Raw genomic sequence first — 26,807 nt, 5'->3', positions numbered from 1 at the left:
TCATGAACAAGTTGACACAAATGAGAAAAATGGGTAAAAATTAATTTCTGTCAAATCGAGACTCCGTTGATTTGTAGAGACAGGAAAACTGAATTAAATAGTGCTATTAGAAAATTTCTCCGATGTATAGTTTTAGAGAAAATCGAAGCCAAAGTTGAAACTTCGATTGCTTTTATTTCAATAATGGAGACAGATCTTTTTACGAAACTCATTTTCCTGATGTAACTTTTGGTGATCAACCAGAAAATGCTCTTATTTTGAGAGATTACAATTTTCCTTTTCTGTGAAACGGTTAAGTTCGATTTTCAGTTAAACCTTTCAAATGCTGTGACCATATCAGTTAGAGAGCTGAAACTTAACATTCATTTATAAAAATTGTTGGTACACATCTTGGATTAAACATTTTATTGTTTGAATAATAGTTCTCTAGATTTTGGCCATTTAAATCAAAACTTTTAGCATCAATACTTCGAGATCGGTAGCACCTACAATTCTCATTGTTGACTGAGAAATAGATATTACTATAGACTGTAATATTATGAATTTCTAGATCACTTAAGAAACTACCAAAAAAGTTATAGCATTTAACTTCTTATGTTGGGAGATTTGATGCTTTATTTGCTTGTATAAGAGTAAATGGTTGATCAAAGCCAATTCATATGATGTTTTCAGTCATCTTATGAAGTAGATTCATTAATAAATAAATGAAATCAGTTTTGGTTCAATATTCATTTATATTATGTCATAACTCATAGTAAAATCTCATGATTAATCAAAGAATTATGATTGTAGGTGTTTCCGTTCTCGAATTATTGAAGATCAAAGTTTTTAGTTCAATGATAGATATCGAGAGAACTATCAAGAAAATGAAAAAAGTGTTCATTGCAAGGTATGGACCAAGTATTTTTGTCAATGGAGCATAAGTTTGAGTCTTCTAACCCTCATGGTTAAAGAATGAGGTCGATTTAACGGAAAATCAAACTGATCTGTTTTGCAGAAAATATAAAACTTTATTTAGCAGTTAAAGTACATTTTCTGGTTAATTATCAAAAGGTGAACTAGTGGAATGATTTTGGTAGAAAAATTTGGCTCCATAATTGTATAAAATGCCATCGAAGTTTAAACTTTGAACTCGATTTTCTCGAAAACCGGGGATAGAAGAAGCTTGCAAATCACACGATTGGATTTAGTGGTTATGTCTCTACAAGTTTACAAAGTTTAAATTTGTGAGAAATTCATTTTCACCCATTTTTGGCCCGTTTGTGCCAATAAGTTGGTTCATTTGCTTGCATAAAGGTGAATGTTGACTCAAACGCAAATCTTATGATGTTTTCAGTCATATTATGAAGTATATTGATAAATAAATGAATGAAATCAGTCTTGGTTCAATACTCAACCATATTATGTCATAATTCATAGTAAAATCTCCTGATTGTACAAAGACTTATGGTTGTAGATGTTACCGTTCTCGAAATATTGAGGCTCGAAGTTTTTAGGTAAATGGTCAATATCAAGAGAACCGTCGGTCAAATGAAAAAAATGTTTCATCCAAGATGTGAGCCAACTATTTTTGTCGCCGGGCAATAAGTTTGAGCTTTTTAACTTATATGGTCACTTAATTCGATCGATTTAAAGGAAAATCAAACTGATCTATTTTACAGAGAATAGAGAATTTTATTTCTCAAAATAACTTCATTTTCTGGTTGATTATCAAAAGTTAAACCAGTTATATGATTTTGGTGGAAAAATTTTGATCTTTAATTACGCAAAAAGCGATCGAAGTTTAGACTTTGAACTCGATTTTCTCGAAAACTATGGGTCAGACAAATTTTCAAATAGCACGAATGGATTCAGTTTTTAAAGCTCTAGAAAGTCGCAAAGTTTAAATTTTACATAAATTCATTTTTACCCATTTACGACGCCTTTGGCTCAATTAGTTACTTCATTTGTTTGTATAAAGGTAAATGGTTGCTGAAACCTAAATGTTATGATGTTTTGAAGTGTCTTATGAAGGATATTCATCATTAAATGAATTGGTTCATACTTTTTTCGGATTTCAAGCATATTATGACATAGCTAACCTCATGATTGATCAAAGGATAATGATTCTAAGTGCTACCATTCTCGAAATATTAAGACTCGAAGTTTTTAGGTAAATGGCCAAAATCTAGAGAACTGTTACTCGAATAAGAAAAGTGTTTAATCCAAGATGTGTAGCAACAATTTTTATCCATGAAAGCTAAGTTTCAGCTCTCTAGTGGAATGATTTTGGTAGAAAATTTGCTTCCATGACTCAACAAAAAGCGATCGCAGTTTTAACTTTGGACTCGATTTTCTAAAAATCTATCAATCAGAGAAATTTTTTAATAGCACTGATGGAAGTAGTTTTTATGTCTATACAGTCAACAGTGCAAAAGTCCTAATTCTGCACAATCAAAGCTTCGAAAGTCAGAGCTTTTTGCACAACTCCAAGCAATTCTTCCTCAATCCACTAATATTAAATCTATCATTCACCCAATATGTTTTTATACTTGATTTACAATATTGACAATGAAGACAAAGAGAATCTGGTTAAGCTCACTGTTTTCTCGAGTCTCTTCCTATTATTTTTCGTATAACGAGTTTTATTTGCATTTTACTGATACTATTAGAAACAGTGTTAATATTTTTAGGTTTTAAAATTTTTGATCGTTGTCAAAAAGTAGTTAGAAATGAGAGAGAGATCAGAGATCGAAATATTCATTTTAAAACATTTTTTATTACAATTTAGTGCTAAAGAATTGCATTATGTTCAGTTACAAAAATTAAACAAAAATCGGATAAAATAATCATTTTATGATGAACAAGCAAAATGTATAAAAAGACGGATTCGTTTTAAATGATTTGGAATCATCTTTACCAAATCTATTTGAATTTGTCTTTTCTTAAGTATCTTTAGCCCGACGACCACTTGAATCAATGTTTCTTAAATAATTCCAACTCATGAATGAATACATCCAAGATGGACACAACCATTCAAAGGCAAACCATTGGATACCATGAGACCAATAACCAGTGGTAAACTTTGTTCGGCCAATAGTTGCAATTGCTGATCGAGCAAAGCTTCTAGCATCAGGTGTAGTTATATTGGGTTTTTGAAGGAAGTTACTCCATTTGGTCATTTTCGTAGAGACATAGGAAGGAACTAAAGTTTGGACATCGATATTGTGACTCTTGCAGTACTCGTAATCCAATGTATTACTGAACCATTCAACGAATTTCTGTTGGAAAAGAAAAAAGAAAGATGAGTAAATTGAAAGACATTTTGTGTTGAGTTACATACCTTACTAGCGGAATAAACTCCCATCAAAGGTAATGGTTTGAAGCCTGCAATACTAGACATGTTGATGACGAGACCACGGCGACGGTTTATCATACCAGGAAGAACAACTCGAGTCATCATTAAAACTCCAGTAATATTAACCTTAACATGTTGCCAAACCATGTCTTCTGGTTGGTCCATGAATCGATTAGGTGATTCAAACATGACTCCAGCATTATTGACCAATATTCCAATCTCTGACTGATAAGGTTCCAGCTCTGTACTGATTCGTTTGAATAACTTTAAAAATAAAAAAATAACATAGAAGGTTAAATTAATCACATGGATGTTAATTGTGTAAATAATCAATCATATCTTTAATTACCTCGGGTGTTGACTCATTGAAATCAGCTTGCACAGTAACAATTTTGTTTGATGAAACCAAACTTGATAGTTGACGTTTAACATTATCTAACTTCGTCTCATTTCGCCCGATGAGTATTAAGGAATGTCCTCGTGAAGCAAATTCTCTAGCATATTCCAAACCAATTCCATCAGTTGCACCGGTGATAACAACCCACTCTCCGTATTTTTTCTTCAGGTTGAGTCGCCATAATCTCGACCATAAGAAAATTCTTAAACCTTAATGGGATAATAAATTGAACGATGTGATTAAAATTAGATGATAGAAATTCAACAAAAAATAAAATGAACTTACCGCTAAGTGTTGATCCAACAAGTGAAAATAAGGTTTTTGTTGTCCAGATGAAACCGAGAAGGGTGAAAGTATCGATCAAATATTTCAATTTTGGATCAATATCACGAATTATTTGAAAAATGAAGCCCATTGTAGCCCAATATTGACCAAGTTTAGTTCGTCTACTTCGCCTTGTAAATGGTACTTCTGTTGCCACCTCACTGGACATGACTTTAAAATCAATAAATGATAAAAGGTGAAATTGGTATTGGGTCAAGTTATTATTGGTGATAAGAAATCCAGTCCAATTGAGAGCAAGGATCAACAGTTAACATAGCAAAGGCAAATAGGTTACATGAAAAAAGATAAAAGAAGATAAAAAACGTGAATCAATTTTACATTAGAACGGACTGTTAAGGGAAAAATGATCAATTTAGGAGGAAATGTACAATGTAAATGTTAATTTTAGAAACTAGCAAGCTTACAAGTTAAAACATTTGGATAGTTTGAAGAGTTAATTGTAAGGTAAAGGTAAAATATTAAAACAATCAATCGAAGCTAGCATTAAATTAGCAGTTTGATGGTGGCAATTTTCAGTTAATATAATCAAAAATACCAATAAGTGTGAATTTAGACACGTCAAACGATGAATTGAAAACAAAATAGACGGGTTAGGGTAGGAGTACACACATCCACTTGAAAATTTTAACAATCAACCGGTTTTTTTTGATTGCAGTTACTCACTATTGTTGTCCAAGGGTATTCCAATGGTTGACAGTTGATTACCAGGTAAGATGGTTGAACAGTAAATTTAATGTCTACTCGAAGAGATGAAAAAGGAGAAAAAAAAGAGTAAATTAAATCAATATTCATGTAATGAATGTAAAAAAGTAGAGATTGAGAGATTGCTTTCTAGAATCATTCTCTAAAAGTCAGGGTAGACGAAAACAAATAGATCAAGATCATTTCAGATAAATCTGAATACTAAAAAGATCATTAGTAATGATTAAAAAATAAGATTACCTTAAATTGGACTAAAGTCGTCACTAAGACTAAATTTTTTCATAAATGATGGGACATACACAATAACAAATAGGTAACCTGTTTTTGTTGCCTCTCCAACTCACTCACTCTTCTTCAGCTGGTTTCTTATAAAGTTGAGTTGGGGACTAAATTGGAAATTAAAGCTTTATTAGCGAGTACAATTGAGAATCTGGTTAGCGAAACCGGTTTAAGGTAAATACCGTTTCTAAGTTATTTTTAATCATTCAAGTCTAATTATAAATAACCTTTTTCAATTTGGTAGTTTTGCTTGACTTTTCTGCTTACTTATTTTTTGAAGTCTCAAATCATAAATGACAGTAACTTATGGTTCATCAGTTTTTTGTTTCATCTCTAATTTTAATGGTGATTAAATTGGCATTGTGAGTGAAAAAAACTTTTAAATCGATCAAAACGTAATTCCTGATCATAATTATGAACACCAATAATGATCATCATTGTTACAGCAATTGTTACAGCAATATCAATAATTTTTCATTTCCTCTTGTTTTGTTCACATGCAAACATGCACTTTTTGATATTGAAATGTATTGCCAAATAATCAATATTATCATCATGTTGAGTTTATTTTGAAGAGTGTCTCTTAGGCAAAGTAATAAAATCACAATGGAGACTTAATATTGATAGTTAATTACTCATATAATCAATCATGATACACTAATCTGTATGAATGTAAAATCAATAGAATGTACATCTATTACAGTCAATGGTATTGATTGGCATTTCTGTAATTTGATTACTTGAGATGCATGTGAGATGTTCAGAGAACGACAGTAAAAATGAATACATGATGAAGCCGATACTCTGAACTGTAACTGCAGCTTTGATGCTTCAATTTATCTTCACGGATGGGTAAAACTAAAAGAATACAATAGTGCCCAGGTTTAAGTTAAATAAAGAAGAGATTTCTTCATAGTCACCCTCTAATAACAATTAAAATACCAATAGAAACGAATTGTATTTTGTTCAGTTCAGTTCCATTGTTTTCAAATCTCTACAAACTTAATATGCTCGAGAAGGCGAAACCTAGAAATTAACTTAACTCTGACCCTTTTTCGTTAATATAACCATGACGATTACTCAATAAATAAATTTGGGTAACAAACGAGTTGCTTTTCAATTCGAATCGGTTACATGGGAATTTCAACGAAACAAAAATCACAGATTGAATGTTGTTAAATACTTACTCGGTATGATTTGTTCTGATTCCATGCTCTCGATGTGAACGGGTGAAAGTGGATTTTGATAATGTGGCATTATTTAACGATTTAATGATGTTGCTTGAATTAAAAATTAATTAAAATTTTATCGTAAATATTTTATTAAATAAATACAATGTATAAATCTGAAATGTACATTAAAAATGGGTGAACCTTGGTTACGGTAACCAAGTAGCGGTGAAGTATTTGAATGTCCCGCGTAACCAAATGAAAAGCAAATGCTATGACAGTAATCCTGAAATTGGACCAACCAGATGCAAGTATGGAGATTTTCAAATTTTAAACCGCTTTGTGTATCTTTGTTTTTGACTGCTTTCATCCTATTATTTAATTTATTGTTTCTTTTTGTAAAATTTATAATTATATTTTTATTTCATAAGTTTTAACTGGTGAATCAAATTGTACAGTATTGGTCTGAAGTGAAGTGATTGTACTTTTTTAATAATGATGAACCGAGGCTCAATAAAGAGACCTTTAAGTGATTCCACCAACTTTCACGAGCCTCCAGCAAAATTGAAGTCAGTTGTCAGAGATGATGATGATGACTATGATGATGACGTTGGACCAAAAAATATTCAAGTTTACATCAGAGTTAGACCAGAAAGTGCGAAAGAATTAAATTCCAGAAAGGTTGTCGCCCTTGTTGATGATCAAAGTTTAATATTTGATCCTCCAAATGATCCATACCAAAGTAAAAAGTATAAAGAAATTGGTAAGAAATCTAGCAAAGATTTGGTCTTCTCTTTTGATGGAGTTTTTGATGAACACACAACAAACATTCAAATCTATGAAAGAGCAGTTAAAAGCTTTGTCCAGTCTTTGTTGGATGGTTTCAACTGTACCATTTTTGCGTATGGACCTACAGGTTCTGGTAAGACTTACACCATGTTAGGATATAATGGAGAACCTGGTGTCATGTTTTATACCGCTATGGAATTATTTCACATCATTGAAACAAAGCCATCAGAAGAGAAGTTTGAAGTTAGTGCTTCTTACTTTGAAATTTACAATGAAAAAATTTATGATTTGTTGACACCAAGCTCACAAACTCTCAAAGTTGTTGATAACATGGGCGGTGGCGTAAACATCCTCGGATTAACAGTGAAGCCAGTTAGAAATGCTGATGAACTGATCGAAACACTGGAAACTGGTAATCAATACAGAGCTCAACAAGCAACAGACGCAAATCAAACTTCATCTAGAAGTCATGCTGTGTTTCAGTTATTCTTACGCAAAAAGAAGTGTTCTAAAGGCAAAAAAATGATTCAACAAGAAACAAAAATGTGTTTAGTGGATCTGGCAGGATCAGAAAGAGCCTCAATTGCCTACAAAGAGAAACGTTCTAAAGTTCTGCATCGTGAAGGTGGAAACATCAATAAATCTCTATTAGCATTGGGAAATTGTATTAATGCATTGGCTGCAAAATGTCGTAAAGGTGGTAAACTCTACATCCCTTATCGTAGCTCAGTGCTAACAAGGATCCTGAGTGACTCTCTTGGTGGAAATTGTCGCACTGCTATGATAGCCACTGTGAGTCCATCATCACTTTCATATGATGATACTCACAATACATTGACATATGCCAATAGAACAAAGGGAATCAATTTGGCATTGAAACGACGAAGTTGTTTAGTTGGTATACAACCGCGTGAACAATCATTGGCAATGGACGCACTTCGACAAGAAAATATTGCCTTAGCCGAGAAAAATATTATGTTGGAAAATGAAATCCTCAGATTAAAACGGATGCCAGCAAATCCCATTTCTTCCGACATGTCATCTATAGAAATACTAAATTCATTCAAGAATATTTTAGATAATCTGTTTTCCTGTCGTCTTGAATTGAGAAGGAAATTGCTTGAATGTGAAAGTGAGATGAAAAAAATTGAGGTAAGCTACTTTCACGATTTTATTTGAATACTATGGTTATTTTTTTTGATTTTATATTAATTATTTTTCCATTCATTCTTTCGCAGCTTAAATATATCTTCAGAAAAATTCAAAGTGAAACATTGGATAACAAAAAGCCACCCAAAGTTCAAGATGTTGACGACAGCAAATCGGCCAGATATTTATATCATCAAAAATTGCATTATGAAGATAGATTTAATCAACTTTTAAAAGAGGTTACTGACAATGAAGATCAAATTCGAAGCTTAGAAGACCTCATCAGATCAAAAGTTAAAGTTGATGATTATTTTATTGATGCATTCTTCGAGAAGAAACATATGGAGGCTGAACTTCAAGACAAAATAATTATCGATAAACATCATTCCGAGGTTTCTTACGCTATAATCACTCAATCCCAAAATTGGCTGGAAACACTCGATGCAGCTATGAAAATGAATGATATTTTCTTCCGTATGTTGGACGGTCTGAAAAAGTTGTCTAAAGAAAGGGAAGAAGAATATCACAATGTTGTTAAAAAGTTTGAGGGTAAAAAGTCAGTTGTCTGGAGGGATGATAATCTACAGAAACAATCAAGTGTCCACTGGGCTGATATTGATAATGTTCTCAGGTTATCTTCATATACATCAACTCCAAGAACACCTTTCAGACGATATGACGATGAAGGTGGTTTAGAAATAATTTGTGCTGGATTAACTCCAAAATCATCGCCTCCGTCACCTCCTTTACCTCCTTTACCTCCATCACCACAATCATCTTCATCTCTCAATGCCACTTTCACTATTTCGTAAATGTAATTCCTTTTGTAGTTTTAATGTCATTTTTTGCATTTTTACCATTAATTTCAAAGAACCCGACCATTGCCATGTATCTAATATTTCATGAAAATAAATTGCTATCATATTTTTTCATCCACTAAACAAAGCATAAACTTATTCGTAAAAAAGAGTTGAACATTGATCTCATAAATTGTTTGAACAATTAATTTAAGAAAATTGAAGTGTTATTTTAAAACATTTGAAATAAAATTCGGATGATATTATTCAACAAAATATTTTTAATTTCACTGACGATCACGACAAATATCAACTTGAACTTTGTGAATTTGGATTGAATTGGATTAAAGTGTTATTTTATAAGTTAGATTTCAAATAATTTTTTATCAATAGGAAAGTTTTATTTTGGGATAACAGTCTAGTATCTTAATCCAGGTCCTGCATTTCCTGATCCTTGAGTACTAACTCCTCCGAAGGCTTGACGAGTAAGAGAAGTAGCCACTGCACTGGTTGCTTGTCTAGTTAGCTCATTCGTGAAAACTGAGTGACGGAATTCTTCTTGTGCTTTAGCCAAACTTGCATCAGTATGACGATAGATGCTATGAACCCTGAGAAGGACTAGTATATTTGCTACTGCGTTAACAATCAAAATAATAGCGACAATCCAGATAAATACTTTTAATCCAATACTGTGGTGGGTTTTCAGAGCAGTTATGAGACCACATGCAGCGCCAGAAGGGAGACCCAGTGCCCAAAACACGGAAAACACACATTGAAAGAAAAAAATGAAGAAGAATACCATGAAATTAACCGAGCTGTCACTCCTGAAGGCTTTGTAAAGTGGTCTAAACCAACAAAGAAATGTTAGTGGAGTCAAGAAGAGTAACATAAGAATAGACGCCGAAAATATTTCGTGATCACCATCTCCGATAAATATCGCTAATCCGCCGATAAAATTTGCAAACAATACTGCAACGTTAAGCATCCAAAGACGATATGCATAAGTAATGATGTTCTGGAATTCAGGGGGAATTTCCACGTTAATATCTTGATAGAAACATGGACCAACTGGACAAAATTTAGGCAATGGAGGCCAATTGTTTTCCCTTATGTTATTTTGAGAATTTTTAAGGGCCTCTTCACGAGCCGCTAATTCCGCAGCTTTCCTTTCGAGCTCTTCTTGACGCCTTTGTAATTCAGCTTGACTCAATGTTTGATTAGGAGTTGGATTTTGATTATATGAAGTCGGAGTTGGAGTATAAGGAGGTGGAGCGGATCCAGAAACTCCCCCAAGACTGCTTGATTTACTACTGTTAACAACCGATGTAGGTAAAACGGCTGGTTGATTAACCGACTGGTTGGTGGTAGTAGCCTGAATTATAGATGGATCTTGAAAAGGATCGCCGAATGGGTCAGCAAATGGATTAGCATCTCCAACGTCAGACATATTGATAAACCCGATGGAAAAATGGTAAACACAAAATTAATAAATGAATTTACAACAAATTGATGACTATAATGTTATGATGATATAACCTGACAATGAAAGATTTAGATTTTACATCATTTTGTCAACATATGGTTGTTGCTCCATCTCGTGTCTGTCAATCAGAAATTCATTATCGATCTTCACGAGATGGCAGCATGTTTACAAAACGATTTCCGCATCCGCCTTATATTTTGTGTCTGCTTGGACAGCTCTTTCTTTTTCTCTCAGACACTTAACAGACTGAAGAAATCTCTTCGAGCAAACAATTATCAACCAATCTTAATTCGACTAATTTAATTTTACACATTTCTCAAATCAATATGGCAGGGTGAGTAAATATTTAAGTGTTCCTCTTCTTTTGTTCTTGTATCACTTGCCTTTTCTTTTAATTTGCCTTGTAATTGTTATTTTACTGAGACACATTTAATTTTTTCCAAATGTAACACCACCTCAACCTTGTGCTTGCCAGAGCCATCTTACCTCTCTTTCTTTTTCCCTTTCTCTCACTACTTGCCCTCTTTCCCTCTTCTCTTCCCTCTATATTACTCATATTTCTTTCATTTTTTTCGTATCACCTTTTCCTCTTCATATATTGCTCTTTATCTTCCCTCTCTCTTCATGCGTCTCCCACGACATTTTCGACGTTTTACACGCTTACTATTCGATATATATTGATTCCTAACTTTTTTTTGTATTTCGCTTGCGTTTCTTTCTTTAGGAATGGTCCTGATAATTCACGACCTCAATCTGATGGAGTTCCCGGTATGGAACCAGACGGTGTCATAGATGTAAGTTATCCATCCCATTTAACTTTACCTTCTGCCATTTTTCTAGATTCATCTTTCAATCCACATTTCTGCCTCTGTCTCTTTCTCTTCTCTCTATCTTTCATTTGTGAAGTGCTTTCAAACCTATCCTTTTGTGACTTTTTTTATCACACTTGTTTGTAGTGTGATCCCCTCCTAATATAATGCTGTCACCCCCTTTTCCTGCTAACCTTATGCCTTGCCGGTAATAACTCGTTCTTTGATTTTTCAGAGTAACTGGGAAGAAGTTGTCACCAGTTTTGATGACATGGGTCTTAAAGAAGAATTATTAAGAGGAATTTATGCTTATGGTTTTGAAAAACCATCCGCTATCCAGCAAAGAGCTATCATACCGTGTATAAAAGGTGTGTATATTGTTTTATCTCGCCAATCATTCAATTTAACTCAATTATCTCTTTCCCTTAAAAGGCCACGATGTCATCGCTCAAGCACAGTCTGGTACTGGTAAAACCGCTACCTTCTCTATCTCAATTCTTCAACAAATTGATACTAGCATGAATGAATGCCAAGCTCTCATTCTTGCTCCCACTCGAGAATTGGCTCAACAGGTATGATTTTGGTGTCTTTTTCAACAATTTTATGAGTTCAATTTAACTAATCAGAAACGTGCTTTTTCTCATTAAAGATTCAAAAAGTGGTCCTCTCATTAGGTGATTACATGCATGCGCAATGCCATGCTTGTATCGGTGGAACCTCAGTGAGGGCTGATATCAGCAAGCTTGAAATGGGCACCCACATCGTTGCCGGAACTCCCGGAAGAGTTTCGGATATGATTGCAAGGCGTGCTTTACGTGAGTTTCATATTTCATTTATTAGAATTTGAATCGCTAATAATCATGCTTCTTTCTTCAGGTACGGACCACATTAAAATATTTGTTCTAGATGAAGCTGATGAAATGCTCTCTAGAGGTTTTAAGGACCAAATCTACGATGTTTTTAAAAGACTAGAAACGGATGTTCAGGTATTTAAATTTTCAAACTTAATCCTATTATAAGCAAGGCTTTGGAATTATCTTACCATCTGTGTACCATCTAATCCTTTTTTACCCTCAGGTCATTCTATTATCGGCCACCATGCCACAAGACGTATTAGAAGTCACCAAGAAATTTATGCGTGACCCCGTCAGAATCTTGGTTAAAAAAGAGGAATTAACATTAGAGGGTATAAAACAATTTTTTGTATATATTGAACGAGAGGAATGGAAGTTTGAAACCCTTTGCGATCTGTACGAGACTCTTACAATCACACAAGCAGTCATTTTCTGCAACACCCGAAGAAAGGTTGATATGCTAACACAAAAAATGCAAGCCAGGGATTTCACCGTGTCACATATGGTAAGTTTAAATTCTTATTTTTTTTCTTAAGTCCTTCAATAAAAGCATTGTAATACTTCTTTATCCATGAGTTTATAATTCGTCGCTTGAAGGAAGATTAAATTATTGGGAAATGGGTGAGATGATGAGTTTATCCCTACTCTGAGTCTCAATCTCCCACGAGACAATTAAATTTTCCAAACTAATTTTTAACCATTTCCTTTCCTTTCCTTTCAGCATGGTGATATGGAACAAAAGCAACGTGATGTCATTATGCGTGAATTCAGAACTGGCTCCAGCAGAGTTCTTATCACAACTGACTTACTGGCTCGTGGTATTGATGTACAACAAGTATCGCTTGTTATTAATTATGACTTGCCTACTAACAGAGAAAACTATATACATAGGTATGTTGGCATTAATTTAAATTTCCAATTCTGTTGAGAACTAATTATCAAATTTTAATATTTTTTACTTTTGATCTTATCTTCAACAGAATCGGAAGAGGTGGCCGTTTCGGTAGGAAAGGAGCTGCCATTAACTTTGTTACAGCTGACGACAAACGAAACTTACAAGACATTGAGCAACACTATAATACAACTATAGAAGAAATGCCTATGAACGTCGCTGATTTAATTTAAACACCCCTTTGAACTCCCTTTATTTGAATTAACCCTATAAATTGAATTGATTATTGTATCTTATAGGAATGAACATTGGATTTCAAATTGAATGTGAAAAGGTTAACTTGAACATTAAAATGAAAGGTAAATTGTTGAATAAAAGAAACAACAATCAATTAACTGAATTAAGTATTATTTGATTTATCAATTGTAAGAACAAGTGACAATTGTAATAAGAAAATGACTTGCTTTAATCTAATTAGAATACATTTGAGATTTTTTTATTAAGATTCATTGTTTTTTTTATATACCGTGATTATATAGACATACCTATGGGTTGACATTTGCTGGCAAATAACTTGTAACCTGAGACTAGAAGTTGTAATATCGATTGATTATTTTCCCAATTGATTTACAAATTCACATTTATTTTCTCTTAATGTACGATTAATTTCTTAAATAATCATTGTTGTTTAACAAACAACAATCAACTAGCTTTTGCGTATTCCAAATTTAACCCACTAAATTGAGATCATCTTGAAACAATTATATTTACCTAATATGCTTACCACTTGATTGTCTCATTCATCCACAAATTGTTGGTTAGTATAGTTACAGTTGATTATTTTTTGTACCAAAGGAAAGTATAGTTTAAATATTAGAAACACTGGTTTCTTAATTCATCTTGTTTTGGCCAAAAAAGCTACGCGTTTCCATTTCCTTTTTTTCATTTCAAATTTAGTTATTTTCCGGTGCTTTATCGTTTCCATTTCCTCATTTCATGTTGAACTGGATTAAAAGCACCATGAGTTATACAGTTATTGTTACATTCACATTAATTTATTCAACTTTAACCATAGTTTCATCTCAATCGTTCAATGAAAACTCCAATTGGTTAAACAGTTTACAAAATCCGGTAAGTATCTATTGAATTTTTAAAATATTTAGGTGCACAATTTAAAATTTTGGTCTAATTTTGGTTTAACTGCAGCTAACTGGATCGGTTAGCAGTCAACAATCAGTTGATCAACAGGGAAATAAAGTGGTATTTCTCAAATATGTTCCCAGTACCAAGCCATTGAAAGTGGCTGATGGCTGGCAATATGAAAATGGACCAATACTTTATGGTAAACGTGCAAGGTAAGTTCCATTGACCATTAATTTTCTCATTTACAATGAACGCTGTTTGTTAACCTAACAGTGGATCGCGATTATCTGATTTACCACCTCCACCTCCTGGTTTCGTTGGTTCACGGGGTCGTAGAGCTGAATTCATTGCTAGTGATAATGATATTCGAAGTACATTAATCAACAAAATGGCCAAATCAATGGGAATCTCACCATTACTATTACTTGATAGACTACGTCAAAATGAGAGTAAGAAGAAGGATCTTTTACCTTATAAAGACGCTTTCATGGGATCCAGAGGTTAATCAAATGTTCAACATCAACGATAAACAACAAAGGAGGTCAGTTAATTGTCAAGGTAAGAAAAGTCAAGTCACCATATTTCAATCATAATCATATTTATTCGATATTAACATTAATGGAATCAGCATTGTAACAAAAACGCACACAAAACACAAACTCTAGATTGAAACTCCCAATAAGCTTGAAAATAAAGTAATTTTTCTCTCTCGCTTCACTTTTCCATTAATTAAAAATATATCAAACGATTGATAAAATTCTTAACTAATCAGATATTGATTAAATTGTACTAAATAGTGTGAATTAACATGAATAAAATGATAATTGAAATTGGATTAAAAATCATTTTAAATTTTTAAGCACAACTCGCTGTTTTTATTTCAACCCAATATACAATAGCTTTGATTGTAAGACTGTTGTAAGATAGTTGAGCATTAGTGTTTAATTATTGTGTGATTATGTTGATGAAAATTTAAATAACAATGACTTGATCGTGGGAAACTTGATTGGTTTAATGGAAGCAATGATAATTTATTTTCAAATTTGATTTTCTTAACTCACAAGGATTGTTGAAATCTCACCATAAATTAGAATCATGATTTATCCGTTTACAATCAATTCAATGATAAATGAGAAGGTGAATCCAAGAAATAGGCTTATTTATTGTTGGTATATTATTAAATAATGAGATCAATTAACAAGAAAAAGGGAAGTTGAGAGGAAGCAAAAAATAAGATGAGACCAGAAATAAGTTGGATATGTATTTCAATTTCAATTACATTATTTGATCGTTAATTTTTTACCAGAATTGGTTTAATGATTATTTTGGATATTGTTTGTTAAGTATTTCGAACTGGACTTGGACTTGTTTCAATTTAGCTCATCTTCCTCCCCAAGTGCGAAAAGGTTTCTCACTTTTTTTACCAAAAATCATATCAACTGGAGAACCAATATTGCCACTTGTTGCTGATCTTTTATCATCCATTAATGATTTAGCCTCTGATTGTGATCTTGGGGAAGATGAGGATTGTGATGACGCAGAGGAAGATAAAGATGAGATATCATTTGAGAAACCATATGAGGGTTTGTTGTCTCGTCGAGGAGTCCGATAGTTGGAGTAGTAAAGCCAAGGGACCAAACCGCTTGAACCAGGACTAAGTTGATAAGAAGTATAAGGAATAAGCGTATCATATTCAGATGATAAAGCGGATGAAGAGGACGATGGTAATTGTGGCTGATAGAGTGGTAATGAATGATGATTATCAGGGTAAAATTCACCGATTAAGTTGTTGTATAAATTAGATGAAGAAACTGAAAGTCCAATTAAAGTTGAAAAGAGGGCCAAATAGATTGATAACATGATCCAACAGAGCAATGGTTAGGGTTCCAATTTTACTGAAAGGTGAGAAGATAATAAAATTTAGTGATCAACTTTGTTAGTCAACAATATTCAGATTGATTTGAAATGTTTAATTAACAGAATTGTTGATGAAACTGACTTTCGTTTTAAAACTAGATACCAAAAGTGAAACTAAAAAATTCCGCTGTTGTTTTCCACTTGAACAATCAATGAGGTTTGAGGCTCCAAAATGATCCGAAATTTAACTTATATCCATTTCATGTTGAACTTGGGTTGTCTTGTTTTACCTTTTTTTACCTAAAATAGATTCCATCGGTTATGCATCAGCAACGAATCCGATTTAATGTGGATGATAAAGTTAAGACATTTTTTAAGTCAATAACGGTATTTGTGGTTTGTTTAGTCTTGATTTGATTTGTCTTTGTTTCCTATTACAATAAATACCATGATGATGATGATGCTAATAATTTATTGAACGTTATTTTGATTTTTCGTTGCTTTTAGATCTTTTAGCTGGTCCAACAAAACAAACAAGTAAAAAAAATAAACGACTAAAAGCTCAGGTAAATTGATGGAATTGGTCCTCTTTTTTCCTTTGCTTTGCTTCTGCTTTTCCCAATAAATTTAATCTTAAAAGCATCATTTTCTCCGATTATTTTAAAATGGATTTGCCTTTGATTTTATTTCGAACCATGAAAAAGGCAAATGAAATAAAGTAAACTCGTAAGGCCAAGATAGTTGAGTGAGCAAGTCAAATGATTTGCCATCATTTAGAAAGGTTAACCTTTTTCCATTTCAATTTTCTTTTGACATTTTCGATTCTCATCTGGCTTTTATTACTATAAGATTATCGATCTTATTTGCGATAATTTCCTAGATTTCTTAGAATATGTTCACCATAGTAAAAATAATCTGGAATATACCGATAAGCATGATTGTACTTGATTCCACCAACTGGTTATTCACCCATTGAATTAAAATATTTTGCTGATATTAATCTTCGCCCTGGTAGTGGTTAAATACAGTCTGAATGAACAAATGTAAATCTAACAGTCAATTCAGTCAAGAACAGCACCAAGTCGTCCATAAGATAGCCATCTATTGTCACACCAAACCCTCTAAGATTATCAATACTATCAATAAGTGAGTCATTTGACAATCGAGTCAATCAGATATACATGATATAGATCCATGAGCATCAGTGTTATTGATATTTGCTCCTTTATCACATCCATTGTAATTATAATTTGCCAACAGAGATGAGATAAAACGGAATTTTTTTTGGATATTCAGCAATAATCTGTAAAGCCACAAAGCATAAAAGCCATTTGAAAGTTCCCACAGACTACAAACGATAACATCGTTTGTTTTTACAAGATAATTTGATTATTTCAAGCAGTGAAAAATAAACAAAACACATTCAGAAAAAGCAAAGCAAATAATAAAAAAATTAATCGTAGAAACAAATAAAAAAATAAAAATAAATTACAGACCTAAACAATTTGAAAAATCACATTAAAGCAACGGAAACAAATTGCACAATCCATCAGTGGTTTATTCAGGCAATAGATGGCAGCATTAAGCACAAATTAATTGCGATTTTTCAAAAAATTGTTCAAAACAGTTGATCAATTGTTACAAATTAACAAATCTTTAAAGATCGTTGTCACCCATAATTCAAGGTTTAATACAATTGGCAGTTTCAATAGTTTAATAATGATCAAGATGGAAAAAGCTACGTCAATTTGAGATGAATCAAAAGTCTAAATAATACAATAAAATAGTCCGTCAAATCATCATTAACTAATCATGCACTGGAATGACTTTTCAATTGTTTACCCAATCAACTGGTTAAATCAATCATTCGATTAAGTAAATGTCATAGAAATGCTAGGATTTACCTTTGTAATGAAAACTGAACGTGATTATGACAATTAGACAATTGTTTAGAGATTAACAAAAGCCATTTATATAAATTCAATGTCAACAATGATTACAATTAAGATTAAACAATTATCTGGAAACTAAAAGATTGAATGGTGAGAAAGAATACAAAATTTTGAGAAAAATCAAGTTCCATTAAAAGCTATTGGAGAGTTTTTATTAAATGAAAATTTTACAAATTAATTGACAATATTGATATTAGATCGAATGGACAAACAAGCGATTTCTCGGTCGATCGATTTCCAGCGAACAATAAGTCCATAATCACCCTGAAAGATGAAAATGAATAAAAATAAAGAGTTATTTTTGAACACAGTTCATGTTAAATCTCATGGTTTATGTCAAACATTGAATGTTCAAGGTTTGATGTTGAACCAGTAAAGATCAATCTTTTTGATTAATATGAAGATGACTTACCGAAGCAGCAGATAAGACCACGGATGGAATACGTCTTAAGGCCGATGTTGGGACTGAGTAGGTGACGGTACCATTGACGTGAGTGGGTTCAAGTTCACATGAGAAAGGTACATTCAGTTGGTTGGCTACTGATCGAGCCAAGTTGGCATAGGACTGGACAAAATAACAGAAAGGTCCAGAGCAAGAGCCAACATCATTGATACACGGAATTTTGATTGAAGTTTTGATGCCTAAAATGGAGAAGTAGCGACGCATTTCGATCTCAATATTTACATCAGTGTCCAGAGGATCGAGCAAGTCAAAGGCCAAGTCCATTAGAAGAGGCTGGCTACTGCTAATGGTGAGTGGAGAAGCCAAACCAACCTTACGGAATACAATTGATCGATCAGCTGCACCACAGTCTTCCCATGCTACATTGGCTAAAGATGTTAAAGGCAATAAACAAAGAACAATTAGACGAAACATTTTCTCTTCTTAAATTAACAATCAAATTAAATTGAACCAAAGCAAATGTTTGAAAGTTTAATAGACTTGATTGTGGCAACAATTGATAAATGTTTTGCCAAGTTTAATTTATTATTTTATATGTAATTTTGGTTGAAAAGGTAATCAATGTTAGTGAAACTCTGGTGTAAAATAAGTTTAATGAATTTCATTTCATTGTCTTTTGTGTTGACAATCAGTTAGATCAGGAACTGATTGGAATGTGTTTCTATTGACGTTATCCAGATTTTTTCTCATTGAAACAAACTATTTCAAGATAACCAGAGTCATCTCATGATTAACTCGGATTCTGGTTAATTGGACCTAATTACTTTGAAATATATTTCCAGTTAACACAGCAAACAAATATTTCTGTTACAAGTAATACAATGAAACGCAAAACGAGGTAAAAGTTGTTAATCTTCATGACAATCAACGAAAACAATTAAAACTTTACCAATGAATCTCTACCAGCTTTCCGAGTAATCATTGTCATGAGCAAATTCAATTGAATTAATAATAAATCCAATCAAAGATGACACTGAAAATAAAGCTTTTATGCAAATCCAAGAAACTAAAAAATGATTTCGTTTCCTGTAATCATCTGGAACCCATGAAACTCCAGGGCAACTTTATCTTTACACCAAAGAAAAACTGAAACATTGATTTGAGCGACGTTTGTTGAGTTGAAACTAACATTTGACTAACCATCGATTGAGCCTCAATTATCACAATCAATTCGTTGTCACAATTTGATCAAGAAACGCATTCAGTTGAAGCTCATTGCAAAAGTGAAAATTGAACACATTTTAAGTGTAAAATGAAAGACGATTCAATGATTTGGTTTCATAGATTAGTTTCTGAGGATTAACCAAACAACTGATATAATTTTTTGATACTATAACTTAAACTTTATCCGTCTAATTCAATCTTATTGGACTTAAATGTACTGATCAACTGATTAATGAAGAAATGTTCATTTAGAAACTTCTATCTAAATTAAGTGAGTTATCAACTTGTAATTGCACCCAAAACCTACATAAATTCAACTGAATCGAAATGATACTTTGCAGTACTTTTGCACTGACTTTGCTTTGTAAGCACTGAAAGATAAACTCGAGTCTTTGGGTGCTGAACAATTAATGTCACTTTTATCACAAATCAACTCTACTCAGTCGTTCAAAGGCTTTTGTCTCAAAATGCAAATGACACTGGCCATTGTCTTGTGAGGTGCTAATCGATGAAACTCTGAATGAACTCTTTCAACTAGTTGGTATGATAAGTTGGTATGAAAAGGGTAAATCAAAGTTTGACCATTAAAAGGTTTTAAACATAATCTTGTTGAACAGTTTTCAAGTGAAAATCTGTTTGATCATTTCAATTTCAACAGTTAACATTAATTTAAACTTATTAACAACTATCAACCATTATAATGATGATTCTCATTTGAAATGATAAACAATGAATAACTCATCGTCAGTCGTTGAATGTGAAGCTGTTGTAAAGAGCGAGAAAAAAAAGGTAAAGAAGCTAAAGAATGGTTTGCTCGTTTAAATTCATTTAAAAAAAAGATAACTTTTCATGTTGGAAATAATAAAAAGCAAAAATGCCAACAAATCATTTCAATCAATCAAATGAATAACAACAGCCAAGAACAACAATCAACTAGGAACATCAATAAACAAAAGGTAAAAGGTAAAATATAAAGCAAAAAATTACAATTCCCATAAGATATTTAGTTATTATTATCGTTATTATTATTATTATCAAGGAGCAGAAAGAATGGAGAAAGAAAAAAAATAGAAAGTTAAATACAATTTAAGTTGAATAACCTTTTCAATCAAGAATCATACAAAAAAAAGGTAAATCTTCAGCAAACAGAATCTGAAACTATTGAGACAGAAAAGTTCAGAAGAGGCAACAAAAATCCGCTGTGAATATTAATTTAATATACAATTGATGATGAGAATCAATGGACGAACAAAAATGTGGAAAAAAATCCGCTGTGAATATTCATTAGATGGATAATGGATGATCAACCTGATCAACATGGTTCGGATGAGAATAAGATGAAAATCTTGAGATTTGCAGTTGAAAAAAAAGTTTCAAGTGAATCTGCAATTGATGAATGCTTTTCATGAAAAGGAAAATGAATAACATTTTTGTGTAAAAAATGGGTTCATTGTGTAGCATTTGATTGGATGAAGATGACTTACTTAGGTTTAAGATTGGCTTTACTTTCGGCCTGACAAGACGCACTTTGTCAATGAATAATGAAAGGATGCAAATGCAGTTTTGAATAATGAGCATGAAAATAATTAAAATGATGATGATGATGATGCTAAGTGTGCTCAAGAAGATCGAGTTAAATTAAAATTAAGAAATGAAGAAAAATGGAAAAAATTTTTGCGTGAAAAGTGGGTTCATTGTGTTGCTTTTAATGCAGCAAGAGTGACTTGGTTAGGGTGACAAATTGATGTCTCTTGGCTTCTGCAGTCTTGGCTTGACAATGAAAGATGCTATGAAGTAATTGAAAAAAAGATGAAGAGAGGAAAGGTAATCAGAATTGTTATGATGACGATGATCATCTCAATGATGATGCTTAGTGTGAAAAAGAACCTCAAGATAAATTTGAATGAAAAAAAAGGGAATAAAAGAAAATGAAAATTTTTCTGTGTAAAAAGTGGATTCATTGTGTTGGTTTTGATGCAGCAACAGTGACTTGGTTAGGTTGACAAATTGATATCTTTCGGCTTCTCAGTCTTGCTTTGCCGATAAAGATATTGAAATAAATGAAATAAAGATGAAGATCGGGTATGATTACTACATGGGAATTGAAGGCATTTTGACTTTTGAAAATAAAGGATGATAACAATGAGGATCATGATGATGCTCAGAAGATAATGAAGAGGAAAGAAATGATGATGATAACATGGGAATTTTGAGATTGTTGCAAAAAAAAAGGTTTGAAATTTGGATATGAAAATATGATCACAATGATGATAATGATACATCCAAGGCAATTTGATTGTTTGAATGAACCAATTCTGGATTGACTCTGAATGTTAATGTTCAATTTTTAGATACATTTGAATGTGCAAAGGAGCTGCAAAAAAGAGGTTATCAATGGAGGTCAATATTCGGTTAATTCCGTTCACAATTTTTGGATCGATTGATACACAACAACAGCAAAAAAATGGCAAAGTATAAGATGCCAATGAAAAGATGCAAAAAATGAGCAAAAAAGATGAGAAGAAGAAAAAGAAGAGATTGAGTGAAATCCTCTACTCATGACTTGGAAATCAAAAGGAAAATGATGGATTATGTGAATCTATCATTTAGCAAATACAATAAAAAAAGGTAAAAATGTTTCTCCCTCTTCTGATCCAAGGCCGTTGATGAAGAAGATGATGATGAAGATGATGAAGTAAGAAAGCTTGGGACATCTCATGTTGAGGTAAGAAAAGCGAAACATATGAAAAGGTAAGAGGAACCTTATGGCTTCTCCTCATCTCCTCATCTTCATCTTTATATCTTTCACAGTGACTCGTCCTTTTTGGCCTTCTTACTTTTCCCTTTAAGTATTGACCTCTTTGGCCTTACCGTTTTTTACCCTTACAAACGCCGAGAAAAAAAACTAGGTCTTACCCAATAAATGTCAAATTTGGGCTCCGCTCATTTTGTTTTCAAACCAACACAACAATCAAATAACCTTTCCATTCACATTCAACTTGATCATAACCATCATCTTTAACCTCATCTTTTGCCAGCCTCATCTAAACGTCTTTAGCAACACTTTTCAAGCTTAAGTTTCATCTGAACAAAAAACATGATCATTTTAGCCTCTTTTAATTGACTAATTTTTGTATGCAGTGTTTCAGCCAAAAAGATGAACATTTGAAAAGATGAAAAGCTTTTCGCAAAGTGATGTTAAATGATGTTGCGAGAGGCAAAAATCAGTCAAATCAATTATCAGGATTAGTGTCTTCTTTCATCTTGCTCATCATTCACATCATCTTAATCATGCTTAGGAATCAGCTTTTTTTATTTTACTTTTCGCCATCATTTTGCATATCTTTTGTATCCATTGTAAAAGCACATTTTGAATATCATTTAATCCTGATAATCATTAAATTGGTTTCAATTAATGAGCAAAGAAAAGTTTCCTTTTCAATTTAGAATCTTTTTTTTCTCATGGAAATGAACAAAAAATAGATTGAATAGCTAATTAATTTTGAGGGATAATTATTGATTAGATTTGTATCGTTGGACGTTGCAATTAAAGTTAATCAATGGAATCAGGCAAATCTCTGAGAGACAAAAGAAATGAAAAGTTCAAGTTCAACATTTTGCTTTGTTGTTTATTGTCCAAACAATTAGCCAACGATAAGCATCTCAGGTTGAGTCTACAAAAAAAGCCGTTGATGAGCGTAATGATGATGAGGAGGAAATTGATGAAAGATAAAAGGTGGACAGTAAAGGGAATGAAAAGATTGAACCTTTTTTTTGTGTCTGTTTCATTTAATTGTTACGTTAAATTATTCACATTTAATTGTTGTGAAAATGGTCAATTGTTTGAATCTATTGAACATAAAAAAATGAGATTTACTTTGTTTTCATAATTTACTTCAATTGTAATTAAATTTCATTTCCCGAGCATTTTGTGAGCATTTCATCAATTGCATGTTTTTTGTCCCTTTTTTAGTGTCACCTTGATGATGAGGATGAGACTCGCCCAGGAAAGAGGAATGACAAATCTTAGGGAAAGATGAAGACAATTTTTGAGTGAAGACAAAAGATTTTTTGATTTTCAGATGAACTTGCTTCAAGAATTGGTAAATTTGGTGAATACAAAAGGTTAATTATCATCATCTCAGGTCATCAAATCTCAATCATCTTCTTCATCTTCATCAGAAATCTTCTCTTTTTTTCATCTTTATTATTATCATTATAATGTGTATAATAATAATCATAATAAACTCCTATTCAAAATCATTCAACTGTTTGACTTTTTTTTGTCTCGAGGTTTTTTTTGTTGATGCTATAAATGGTTTGATGACACTTTAAATGATTAACAAAAGTAAAGTTTAAATATATAATGAGATTATTATAATAATAATAATGGCGGTGATAATGATAATAAGCATAATGAGTGGAAAAAATCACACAAATTATATTCATAATTTAAAGCTTCCTCACCTTTACAGAAATGCATTTGAGTTGACAAAAAAATTGCTCATTATAATTTGAATGTGAGGTTATTTAGTTAAGCAAATTGAACTTTTTTTATTAGTCTCTATGGTTAACGTTGATTGTTTGTGGATAGTGTTGCTATTGTTGAGGCTTAATCAAGAGGTTTAGCAAACCTAGGAAGGTAAGTTGCTCGGGTCAAGTTGCACCTTGTTGGTGAGGTTAATGTATGGTTTATGATGTCGGTAATGGTAATGAGTTTGATGATTGAGCTTCTTATTAATAAAAATATTTACCATTGATGAGGGTCGATCAAGAGGAAAGAGTAACCTAAAAGGGTGACTTACTTAGGTTGACATTGGACTCTCCGTTGGCCTATTTTGAAGTCACGTACATTTGGTTTATTTAACCGTCTGACGTTAGATTATTTTGTATCAAGATTGTAGATTGTGAATATTAAATTTGAGCAGTTATTGTACCGATTAAATTTTATTCAAAAGTTTAAAATTATTTCAAAGTTAGGAAAAGTTTTTGAAAACAAAAAGGTTTACCGGTGATGAGAGCCAATCAAGAGTTTTAGTCAGCCTAACAAGGTGACTTACTTGGGTTGATATTGGACTCTGTGTTTGCCATTTTTTAAAATCACGTACATTTCAATTATTCAATCGTCTGATGTTGATCAATTTTAACAAAATAATAATGTAATTGTAATAAAATTTTGTAAATCATTGTAAGTACTAGATGAGAGTGACTATAATGATGATCAAATTTTAATTTATTGCCAAAAAGTCGATAGAAAAGGTCAATTGAGAGCAAAAAGGTTTACCGCTGATGAGAGTCAATCAGGAGGTTTAGTTAACCAAACAAGGCGACTTACTTGGGTTGTTATAAATCTCAATGTTTGCTTATTTTAAAGTAACGTAAAAATTGTGCTTAAAAACCGTTTTTTTACAGGTCAACTTATAAGGATATTTATGATATTGTTGGTGTTAATGGGGATCAACTTAAATGGATCAATATTTTCATCCTTGATTGCTTTTCAACTGGCTTAGTTTTGTTCATAGACTTAAGGTCAACTTTTAAATTGAATAACCTTTTTTTTCTGTTGATTGGTTGAAAAATGGCGTGAAGGATGAAAAAGGAAACTGTGAAAGATGATAACCAAAGCATTCTGAGTTTGGCCCTGAAAACAAAATTGGTGAAAAATAAGACGAGATGATGAAGATGATAAAGATGCTAGAGAAGTTGAGAGGAAGAAGAAGAAAGAGAGAGAGAAAGTGAGAAAGAAGAGAGAGAAGGAGGAGGAGGAAGAAGGAGAAGGTAAGGAATGAGAGAAGAGGTAAGATGAGGAAGAAGACGAAGATAGTGAAGATGAAAAAAGGAGCAAACTTCTCACTTACACGGATGATGATTTTCTCGCCTTGGATGATGCTTTGAATGTGTATACAAGTAATAAACGTTAACACTCACAACCAACATTGACTATTAACATGATGATGATGATCATTTAAACACAACATTGTTGAACGTGTTGAAAGAGCCCAACAGAGTTGGAAAATTTGTTGGAAAAAGTTGATTATATTTCGAGTGAAAAGAAAAACTCAATTCTCAAGAACTTTTTCCACTCTTAAATGACTTTCTTTTGCCAAGAAAAGATGAAGATGAAAAAGTCAAGATGAAAATGTTCATTTCTTCATCTTCTCTCACAAAAGATGAGCACAAAAAAGTTGATCATTTCAATGAAATACAAGAGCATCAGTTAATCGGCTTTTAAACGGCAAATGCACAAACAATTGATTTGTTCACGTCACAAACTTTTCCTTCCTAATCATCATCATCACTCTCATCATCATGATCATCTTTCACCAAAAGATTCAATTTCAAACACCTTTTCGTTCGTCTCTCTACACAAACTTTGTGTGTTTTCATTTAACTTTTTTTTTCTCGTTATTTTTAAGTTTTTAATCTTTGAGTGAAAATTTTTGCTCTTCTTATCATTTCAATAATTCATTACTGAACATTCATTTTGCCAATTTATGTGAATTTTAAGTAACACACACAAGGGTGTGGGAATGATGGTAACCAACATCAACAAAAACACCTTTAGGAGTGTCGATTCAATCCTTATCATTTCCCTCTGTAAGTGTCTAATGGATTCAGAATAATAATAAAAGCTTATTTTGTATTCAGTCAAAGTACATTTTTTTAGACTTTTGGTCAAATCTTTTACCTTATTTTTACGCTTTTATTTGACCAGTAAAAAAATGAAGCAAAAAAGTTACCTTTAATTTTCAATGACAACTTTCACTACTTTTTCATGTTATTGTTTGGTTATTGTTGTTGTTGGTGCTGATGATTTGTCCAAACCAAATTAGCATTTCTGTTCTGCTTCTTTTTCCTTGGCTATTTATTGTTGACCTTTTAAATCGATATTAGGTTATCAATTGTGTACATTCAAGTAGATTATGTTCAAAGTGAGAGATTCAATAGTTGGATAACAATGTAAAGAAAAATTGTTTTTTTTTCTCTCTTTTCTCTCCATTCAATGAAGAAAAGGTGAGATGATGAAACGGAACAGTGAATTAGTGTTAATAATACATGATGATGATAATGATGAGGAAGATTAAGATGAGGATGACCAGTGGTTAGTCTGGTAAGCTTCTTTAAATTATGCTTTCAATGTCAAATGAAGAGAAGGAAACATGAAAAGCGATTTTAACACAATTCAATGTTGAAATAAAATCTTAAAAAAAGTCAAGAAAATGTAA

General features: G+C 32.3%; 7 protein-coding genes and 1 long non-coding RNA gene across 10 annotated transcripts; 4 read left to right on the top strand and 4 right to left on the bottom strand.

Annotated features, from left to right (window-relative positions):
- Window positions 1-2,741: 2,741 nt before the first annotated feature.
- Window positions 2,742-5,059, bottom strand: LOC107367385 (inactive hydroxysteroid dehydrogenase-like protein 1). Of its 3 annotated transcripts, none has more exons than XM_015935087.2 (6): window positions 5,022-5,059; window positions 4,484-4,816; window positions 4,020-4,229; window positions 3,687-3,943; window positions 3,323-3,601; window positions 2,742-3,260 (listed from the first exon to the last, which is right to left on the bottom strand). In XM_015935087.2, exons 3-6 carry the CDS (start codon window positions 4,225-4,227, stop codon window positions 2,925-2,927), a joined length of 1,080 nt encoding a protein of 359 aa, XP_015790573.1. In that variant the 5' UTR covers window positions 4,228-4,229; window positions 4,484-4,816; window positions 5,022-5,059; the 3' UTR covers window positions 2,742-2,924. The 3 variants fall into 3 exon arrangements, with proteins under 3 accessions (XP_015790573.1, XP_089122792.1, XP_015790571.1); XM_089266666.1 differs by having other exon boundaries at window positions 4,020-4,303; window positions 4,743-4,816; XM_015935085.3 differs by having other exon boundaries at window positions 4,743-4,816.
- A 42-nt stretch (window positions 5,060-5,101) lies between these two features.
- On the top strand, window positions 5,102-5,680 carry LOC149094453 (uncharacterized). Its single transcript, XR_016198099.1, has 2 exons — window positions 5,102-5,234; window positions 5,305-5,680. It is a non-coding gene; the product is annotated as an uncharacterized LOC149094453 (long non-coding RNA).
- Window positions 5,681-6,578: 898 nt separating this feature from the next.
- Window positions 6,579-10,420, top strand: LOC107367376 (kinesin-like protein KIF18A). Its single transcript, XM_015935075.3, has 2 exons — window positions 6,579-8,170; window positions 8,257-10,420. Exons 1-2 carry the CDS (start codon window positions 6,725-6,727, stop codon window positions 8,977-8,979), a joined length of 2,169 nt encoding a protein of 722 aa, XP_015790561.2. The 5' UTR covers window positions 6,579-6,724; the 3' UTR covers window positions 8,980-10,420.
- On the bottom strand, window positions 9,228-10,499 carry Scamp (secretory carrier membrane protein). The gene has a single exon (XM_015935036.3). It carries the CDS (start codon window positions 10,409-10,411, stop codon window positions 9,383-9,385), a length of 1,029 nt encoding a protein of 342 aa, XP_015790522.1. The 5' UTR covers window positions 10,412-10,499; the 3' UTR covers window positions 9,228-9,382.
- A 178-nt stretch (window positions 10,500-10,677) lies between these two features.
- On the top strand, window positions 10,678-13,505 carry eIF4A (eukaryotic translation initiation factor 4A). Its single transcript, XM_015935035.2, has 9 exons — window positions 10,678-10,781; window positions 11,172-11,241; window positions 11,492-11,624; window positions 11,689-11,828; window positions 11,906-12,071; window positions 12,133-12,242; window positions 12,334-12,615; window positions 12,832-13,001; window positions 13,091-13,505. The coding sequence occupies exons 1-9, from the start codon at window positions 10,774-10,776 to the stop codon at window positions 13,233-13,235; spliced, it is 1,224 nt and encodes a 407-aa protein (XP_015790521.1). The 5' UTR covers window positions 10,678-10,773; the 3' UTR covers window positions 13,236-13,505.
- Window positions 13,506-13,808: 303 nt separating this feature from the next.
- On the top strand, window positions 13,809-14,855 carry LOC107367345 (uncharacterized). The gene is made up of 3 exons (XM_015935037.3): window positions 13,809-14,133; window positions 14,209-14,357; window positions 14,419-14,855. The coding sequence occupies exons 1-3, from the start codon at window positions 13,999-14,001 to the stop codon at window positions 14,648-14,650; spliced, it is 516 nt and encodes a 171-aa protein (XP_015790523.2). The 5' UTR covers window positions 13,809-13,998; the 3' UTR covers window positions 14,651-14,855.
- Window positions 14,856-15,287: 432 nt separating this feature from the next.
- On the bottom strand, window positions 15,288-17,538 carry LOC107367397 (uncharacterized). Its single transcript, XM_015935099.3, has 2 exons — window positions 16,145-17,538; window positions 15,288-16,040 (listed from the first exon to the last, which is right to left on the bottom strand). Exon 2 carries the CDS (start codon window positions 16,003-16,005, stop codon window positions 15,526-15,528), a length of 480 nt encoding a protein of 159 aa, XP_015790585.1. The 5' UTR covers window positions 16,006-16,040; window positions 16,145-17,538; the 3' UTR covers window positions 15,288-15,525.
- Window positions 17,539-18,079: 541 nt separating this feature from the next.
- Window positions 18,080-18,912, bottom strand: LOC107367170 (uncharacterized). The gene is made up of 2 exons (XM_015934854.3): window positions 18,367-18,912; window positions 18,080-18,218 (listed from the first exon to the last, which is right to left on the bottom strand). The coding sequence occupies exons 1-2, from the start codon at window positions 18,829-18,831 to the stop codon at window positions 18,129-18,131; spliced, it is 555 nt and encodes a 184-aa protein (XP_015790340.2). The 5' UTR covers window positions 18,832-18,912; the 3' UTR covers window positions 18,080-18,128.
- Between the last annotated feature and the right edge of the window lie 7,895 nt (window positions 18,913-26,807).

This window comes from Tetranychus urticae, chromosome 1 (assembly GCF_039701765.1).
Source record: "Tetranychus urticae isolate SD_2017Ah chromosome 1, NJAU_TeUrti_SD_1.0, whole genome shotgun sequence".
Classification (NCBI taxonomy): domain Eukaryota; kingdom Metazoa; phylum Arthropoda; class Arachnida; order Trombidiformes; family Tetranychidae; genus Tetranychus; species Tetranychus urticae.
The sequence above is the reverse complement of the archived record's forward strand: the minus strand, read 5'-3'. Positions and strand labels throughout refer to the sequence as shown.